This window comes from Chinchilla lanigera, unplaced genomic scaffold, assembly GCF_000276665.1.
Source record: "Chinchilla lanigera isolate Chin_1 unplaced genomic scaffold, ChiLan1.0 scaffold00018, whole genome shotgun sequence".
NCBI classification, from domain to species: domain Eukaryota; kingdom Metazoa; phylum Chordata; class Mammalia; order Rodentia; family Chinchillidae; genus Chinchilla; species Chinchilla lanigera.
The window spans coordinates 7,035,160-7,043,237 of record NW_004955419.1 but is presented as its reverse complement, the minus strand read 5'-3'; the positions used below and the strand labels follow the sequence as shown (position 1 = coordinate 7,043,237).

At 35.2% G+C, this 8,078-nt stretch overlaps 1 protein-coding gene and 1 long non-coding RNA gene across 2 annotated transcripts in view; one reads left to right on the top strand and one right to left on the bottom strand.

Moving 5' to 3' along the window:
- The window catches only part of LOC102021242, a 63,237-nt gene extending 62,094 nt beyond the window's left edge, over positions 1-1,143 (top strand). Inside the window, exon 4 of the long non-coding RNA XR_001233597.1 lies at positions 1,077-1,143. This is a non-coding gene — a long non-coding RNA (uncharacterized LOC102021242). The remainder of the gene's footprint in view (positions 1-1,076) is intronic.
- LOC102021665 (complement C5) overlaps positions 1-8,078 on the bottom strand; it is a 97,395-nt gene that overhangs the window by 53,605 nt on the left and 35,712 nt on the right. The window contains exons 16-18 of the mRNA XM_005382580.1: positions 4,860-4,922; positions 3,600-3,797; positions 1,102-1,192 (exon numbers count right to left, since the gene is read on the bottom strand). Coding sequence (XP_005382637.1) covers positions 1,102-1,192; positions 3,600-3,797; positions 4,860-4,922 — 352 coding nt within the window. The remainder of the gene's footprint in view (positions 1-1,101; positions 1,193-3,599; positions 3,798-4,859; positions 4,923-8,078) is intronic.

Here is an 8,078-nt window from a genome sequence, read left to right as displayed (position 1 = left end):
ACATCATACCACCGCGATATATGTGCACCCATGTTTATAGCAGCCAGCACAATTTGTTATAGCTAAATCTTGGAAACAACCCAAATGCCCATTACCTGAGGAATGGATAAAAAAGATGTGGTGCTTTTATACAATGGAGTATTACTCAGCTATAAAAATAAAACAAACAACTCAAGGCTTTTGTAGGCAAATGCATGCAACTAGAGACCATACTTGTAAGTGTAATAAATTGGATCCACATGTGTAAACATTATATTGTCTCCCTGGTGTAGGAACCTGAAAGAGCAAGTAAAACTCAAAACATACAATGGATAATATGAAATAGAAAGAAATTGCTCAAAGGAAGGAACAACTGGGAAGAGGGAAAGAAAAAAAAAGAATTAAGGAAGGCTATATATATATATATACACACATATATGTATAATAACTGTACTGCTAATGTCTGATGTTATATTGAAAGGAACAGTTAATGCTTAAAATTTTTTATGTTCAGACCAATTTTGCATGCTTATATCTGATAGTCTGAGCAACTGATTTGAAGACAACAATATGCAATGGAACAACCATTGGTGAATTCCTACCATCTTGTCTAGTGAAACTCTGTATTATCTCTAATGTTTTACCTAATAATTTTTTTTAATTCTCTTTAATGGTTTGAGCAATCTTCCATTCTTACATCTGGTAATTTGAGCAACGTAGTTGAAGATAACAATATGTAATAAAACAACCACTGTTAATTCCTATCAGTTTGTTTTGAAGCCCTGTATCACTTTTAATGTTCTTGCTTTGTTTTGTTTATGTTTGTGATGTTGGTATGCTGCTACTGTTCTTTTTTTTTTCTTTTACTACTCTCTTTAAAATAAAAAAAGAATAGTACTGCTATTTACCAATAATTAATGCTGCCCTGGAACCAATTTCCAAAGCAAAGCACATTAAAAAACAAAATTATGATGCAAAACAAAGCAATATTTGATTAAGCTTTAACTTTTAAATATCTTAACTGTTAAGCAAACTGTAGGGAAATAAAGCATCCAGATTTTTGGCCATAATATTTGCATTTTCCACATTTTTTTCAGGGAAACGTCAAAGAAGTTGTAATACCTTGTGGGAACACGGTGAACTTCCCATAACCAGGTTTCTGGAAAGTAACTCCGAATTTCTGGCTTGGTTACTGGTAATAGGGTCTTTATATCTGGGGGGAGAAAAGAAAACATTCAATTATGGAAAAAATAACATAAAATCTACTTATACATGAAATTTAAAGAATAGCTATTAATCTATAATTTAAATGTTTTCTGAAAGGTCAGTGAAACATTGTGTTTATTGCTTTCAAAATAGAACTATGAAGACCTTGCAATTTCTTTACTAATAGGACTGGTAAAGCAAAGCATAAAATATGTGAAATGATTTGTTTCTTAAAGTGTTAAATTTTTAGTGTTCTTGAGGTTCTACGAGATAGTGACCAGTCTGTGGAATTATTTGCACTTGTATGGTTTTAATAATTGTGTTTATATTAGAAAACAAGGAAGTTTTATGTGATAGCCTGCCTTAAATTGATCACTTATTTGTATTTATTTTAATAAAAATGGATAGAACTTCTGCTTCCACTCAAGATGTTCTAATAAGGACTGCATTTATCCTCAGCCTTAAAAAAATCTAGAAAGCTAAGCACAATATATAAAGTAAGAGTTTTTAGGTTGAATGCAGTGGTGCACTCCTGTAATCTCAGCTACCTGGGCTGGGGAATGAAGTTCAGTTGCAGAGCATTTGCTTAGAACGCACAAAGTCATGTGTTCAATCCTCAGTGCCAGAAGAGAGATCAAACCAAACGAAATCAAACCAATACTCAGACATTGGAGCATAAGCAACACTGGACTGTGATCCAAGGGGAGCCCTAAAATTGTCCCAGTCTACTGCTGGAGGAGGTTACAGGCCAGAACAGTCTACACAGAGCCTGGTGGTCTTGATGACTTGTGGTAGTACAGATGGGGGCTTGGGGAGGCCACACCATCCCGAATGAGGGGCAGGGTTACAGAGAGAAGCTCTGAGCAGCTGAAACCAGATGATTGTACCTGAAAAAATGGGTATTGAAAACATATATGCACTACATTGTTCATCCAAATGCTGCTTGTACCAGGTAAAAACTGGGAAACAAGTGCTTGCTTTGACAGCACATATACTAAAATTGGAATGATACAGAGAATGTTAGCATAGCTCCTAAGGATGATACACAAATTCTTTGAAGAGTCCATATTTTTTTAAAAAATGGGAAATAACCTAAATATTCATAATAACCTGGTTGGTAAGAGACCATAATAACATTTAGGCTTATACAAATGTATCCATGTGGCTTTTAGTTTGTACACTTTTTTATCAGTACATATTTTGTTTTGTTTTGTTTTTTTCCAGTATTGGGAATCAAACTCATGACCTTGTGCTTGCCAGGCAGGTACTGTGCCACTGAGCTAAATCCCCAGCCCCCTATCAGTACATATTTGCAGGACATAATATTGACATTCCTTGTGTGAAGCTGGTTGATATACATAACACGTATTAATTCATTTTTTCATCCCCTTTCCCTCTCCCTCTATCTCCAGATCTCCTTCCTATTTGAGAAACATCTATCTCCCAACTTAGCATCTTTTATTTTGCTCTCTCTTTATATATTGGGTTTCTTAGATAAGAGAAAACAGGCAATATTTAAGATTATGTGACTGATTTATCTCATTTAACATTATGGAATCAAGGTGCATCACCTTTCCCACAAATGACTCCAACTGTACCTATCTTTAAGACAGACTAGCATACCATTGTGTAAATATATTTTCTTCACCCATCCATTTGAGATGATGTTTAACATACATGGTTTAACAAAACAGAGTAAAAACAGGGGCTCTTATTTTGCTTGTGTTTCTTTTTTAAAATACTGGCTGCTTTTGTTTATTTTCCTGAACATACAAAACGTAAGTCCCAAAGGCTCTGAAAACATATTAGCGAGAATTCTCCAAGTTCTAAAAACATACTGTAGCTAAAACTGATATAAAATTTTAACTTTCATGATAAGTACATTCAATTTTATGGTAGATTTAGAAGTCTTTTGCTGTATTTACTTAGTGTAGGTATAACCAGAATTTTTAAGGGCTGGGGGTTTAGCTCAGCAGCACAGCGCCTGCCTGGCAAGGGCGAGGTCGTGAGTTTGATTGCCGGTACCGGAAAAAAAAAACAAAAAACAAAACCAGAATTTTTAGTGGTTGTAATATCACAGAACCATAGCATGCTAAAACTCAAAGGCATTCCAGAGTTGTCTGGTCTAAGCTTCTTGCTTGAGGCTCAGGAAGGATAAATATTCACTTGAGTTTATACACCGAATCTGCTTTAAATTCACACTAGGTCTTGTCTCTGGGCTAGTATCCTTTGCTCTGCATAATACCTATTCAAATTCCCCCAAAAGACTAACAGATTTTTCTTATGGGCATTTACAATGTATATTTTCTACCATCAATTTTAACTTGCATTAAAAACTGCCTTTCTTAGCAGTGGAAAAATGAAACAAAACTCTTCACATTGGCCAGAAGTCTGATAAAAGATGTAATACTTACGTAACCTTCCCAGTTGGTTAGGTTTATGTGTGTGTTCAGCTCGGAGCTTGGTTGCAAGGATACAACACTCATTGAAAGCTCGGATACAGTACGGACCGATGGTGATCCGCGCAACTCGCTGCTCGCAGGTTTCATAGTCATTACGACGGGCTCCATCATAACAACATTTCCTCGGCACCGCATGCTTGTATTTAGCAGCTGAAAGGGGAATATGTGTGCCTTGATCACGCATAGAGTCATAATATCTTAGGTTTAGGAGGAATCACAAAGGATACTTGGTTTCTACTGACAAATGATGACCTTATCTACAATCCCCATAGTTGACTGACCCTCCTCTTCTTAGAACTACTCTAGGAATAAAAGCATATGACCTACCTCACCATGTACTCCATTCCAATTCACACTAAATGATAAACAGCTTCTTGCAACTAAGCTATATACTTTCGTTTCAAACTGACACTTTAAGTGCAGAATCCTTTGAGTAAAATAAGTTAAATGTCCAAGAAGCTTTCAGGTATTTGAAGATGCTTCTCATCGCTACATAGACTTTCCCTCTTCATGCTAAATATCCTGTTTTTTCAAACATTTCTTATAAGATATAGCTTGCAGACCTGCGTTAGTGGTATCATTCTTCATTGTAAGTGCTCAGATTAATCAGTCTCTTCCTTTTCATCTCAGGAGAGTATAGAACAAAGGTTAGAATTACATAAATTCTTATACAAATAGAAGAAATTATTATATTACCATAAGCATGATTACTGCCTGAACTCAGGACATAGAGTCCAAGATTTGGTGCTTGTTTCTATTGGCCAATTATCAATAATTAAATAATTTGCATTAGATTTATCTCAAAAAATAATCCATAATGCTATTAAATGTTAAATATAGTAAATAGAGGAAATCAATCCTAGTATTCCCTGAAGTTAATTAAATCATGAATTTTGTCGGAATAAAATGGAAGATTTTTATTTTAATTACTACAGGAAGTTTGTAGAGAGGAAATACTTGTGTCAAATAAAAGTTAATATTTTAGATTTTAGAGACAGACATAATAAAGACCTGTTTACCTCAGATTAAGTCTATGGTGAGTGAACTACTGGGTTTATTTGCTTCTGAGGGAGCTGAGCTAGAGTATCACACCTATCTTTCTTCTCATCTCTTCTGTTTTAATTAGGGGAACTTATACAATGTTTCATTTGCTGTAACTTTTGTATGATATGTTCATAACCTTTTAACAATCACATGAAACCTTGAGAGTACCTTGTTCTTGTATTTTCTCTTGCAGACTTCTTCTTAGCCTGAGAATTTCTTTACAAGTTTTATCTGTTTAAAAAATAGAGACAAAGAAAAAGAAAGAAGTAGATAAAAATCTAAAAAAGAGGGCCAGGATTTAGTTCAGTGGCACAGCACCTGCCTGGAAAGCATGAGGTCCTGAGTTCAATTCCCAGTACCCTCCCCCCAAATCTAAAAAAGTTCCATGAAATTAAGTATTTAAAACATTCAGAGGACCCAGGCCAGTGCGGCCAGTGACAGAAGTCTGAGATCCACCCCTCTCTTCTTCCACTGGTTGGACTAAGGGCCTGAAGACTTGCAGGAACACCAGCAAAACAGTAGGACCCTGGCTAAGGCACACATGATAGGCAGGTGGAACTAGAGATGTGGAAATATCCCATGCAACATTAGCAATATGAGCCAGCAGGTGATCTCTAACCTTTCCTTTTGTTTTATTCTACTCATCTTCTTCTTCTCTTTAGTCAGCTATCTTTCTTCCCTTTATGATACTTTATGTGAGTAAACATTGTTTTTTCTCTTTCTGATTCACTTCAAAACTCCTAGGCCTTCTCTTACAACCCTTCCCTTCTGTGTCCTACAGTTACCTAAAACATGGAAGATCATCCTGTGCCCGCCAACCTTGCTCCTACTATATTTAACCTCATTCATCTCTCCACCCTACCCCCTATCCTCCTGACCCCCCTCACATACACACAACAGGGTAAAATCACTCTGCTAAGTGGAAAGTCACTGCATACAATTTCCTGGTATAAATTGGATTGTATTATATTTCTGTACACCTTCTTCCTATGATTATAGATATCAGGCTAATAGTTACCATAGTTTGTCAGTAGTCAGGCTGTACTTGAGTCTATTGTTATTGCCAACTGAACTACTGTAACCAGGATGTCATACATGCTATAACCAGTTTTTAGCCCCTGTATTACAACACTGCAATTGTAAGGAGTCATAACTATCACCATAGTCCAGTAGCAAAAGAATGGGCCCTAAGTCAAATTGATAGCAACTCCTCAGACTTAATATTTTGGGAAGGTATGTTCTTGGAATAGACATAAAGGCCAAGAACCACCTACATCTAGAAGACATCCAGAGGAACAGACATCTAAGGAAACCTTGACACCAGTGATAAGGCTTTTTAACATAAGAAACTGACAAGCATCAACATAGAAAACAAAATAAAATAGAAGATGACAAGACAGAGAAGCTCAGTGGCACAGTGCCTGCCTGGCAAGCATAAGGTCCTGAGTTTCATTCCTGGTACAGAAAAAAACTCCAGAGAAAAGAAACATATTACCTATAAAGGAAAGTCCACCAAAATCACAGCAGACTTCTCAACACAAGCCCTCAAATCAAGGAGAGCTTGGAGTAAGGTATCCTAAGCCTTAAAGTATAACAATCTTCAACCCAGATTGATGTACCCAACAAAACTATGTTTCAAAATTGATGGAGAAAGAAGATAATTCTGTGGCAAAGAACAATTGATGAAAGTTATGATAACCAAACTAGCTCTACAAAATGCTCTGAAGAACATAGTAGAAAGAACATAGCAAAACATAGTAAAAATGACATGAAGAAGAAAAGCCAGTACACATCAGTTATAACCAGCAATGTAAATGGTCTCAACTCACCAATCAAAAGAGACTGGCAGAATGGATCAAGAAGCAAGATCCAACAATATGCTGCATTTAAGAAACACATTTAACCTAAAAAGAAATTCATAGACTAAAAGTCAAAGGATGGATAATGATTACCCATGTCACAGGAACCCAGAAAAAAGCAAGGGTATGTTTTCTATTTGCAGTCATTGTAAACTTTAAGCCAAAACTGATCAAAAGAGATAAAGAAGGCCACTACATACTTCTTAAAGGAAAACTCCCAGAAGAAGACATAGCAATCATAAATATTTATGCACCAAACACACGCTCACCCAACTATATAAAACAAATATTAACAGATATAAAAATCCAAATAAGCACCAATACAGTTGTAGTGGGGGATCTTAATACCCCACTCTCACAAATGGATAGATCAACTAAACAAAAAAAAATCAACAAAGAAATATTAGAATTAAACCAAGCCTGTGAACAAATGAACTTGGCAGATGTCTACAGAGTGTTCCACCCCAAAACATCAGAATACACATTCTTCTCAGTTGCACATGGAACGTTCTCCAAAATAGACCGTATATTAACTGACAAAACATGTTTAAGTAAATGTAGAGGAACTGAAATAATCCCATACATACTGTCTGACTACAGTGCATTGAAACTGGAAATCAGTGACAAAGACAATCACAAAAACTATATTAACACATGGAAATCAAACAACACCTTTCAGAAAAACTAGTGGATTACATAGGAAATTAAAGACAAAATTAAACAGCATATACAATTAAACTATAATGCCAATACAACATACCAAAATAGGAATTAATGAAGGAAGTTCTATAAGGGAAATTTATAGCAATGAACTCACACATCAGGAAAACAGAATGAGCTCAAATAAACAACCTAATGTTGAACCTCAAAATTCTAGAAAAAGAACAAATAAAACCCAAAGCTTTATGAGGGAGGAAATTATAAAGATGAGAGTAGAAATTAATGCAATAGAGACTAAGAAAATAATACAAAGAATCAATGAATCAAAAAGTTAGTTCTTTGAAAGAATAAATAAAATTGATAAACCATTAGCTAACCTCATCAATAAGAGGAAAAACAAACACAAATTCAAGCAGTTAGGAATGAAAAAGGGGAAATCACAATGGATCCCAAAGAAATCCAGGAGATTATCAATACTTACTTTGAGAACCTATATTCTAATAAGATGGAAAACACAGAAAAAATGGACAGATTACTAGTCACAAACAAACTGTCAAAACTAAACCAAGAAGATATGAAAATTCTAAATAACATGATATTAGTCAATGAAATTGAAAATGCAATTAAAATTTTACCAACAAAGAAAAGCCCAGGCCTTGACAGATTTACTGTTGAATTCTTCAAGAAATTTAGAGAACTAATGCCACTAATTCTGAAACTCTTTAAAGAAATTGAAAGGGAAGTGATACTTCCAAAATCATTGATGGAAGCAAATATTACCCTGATTCCAAAACCAGAGAAGAATGCAACCAAAAAACACTATAGGTCCATCTCCTTAATGAACATAGATGCAAAAATCCTTAATAAA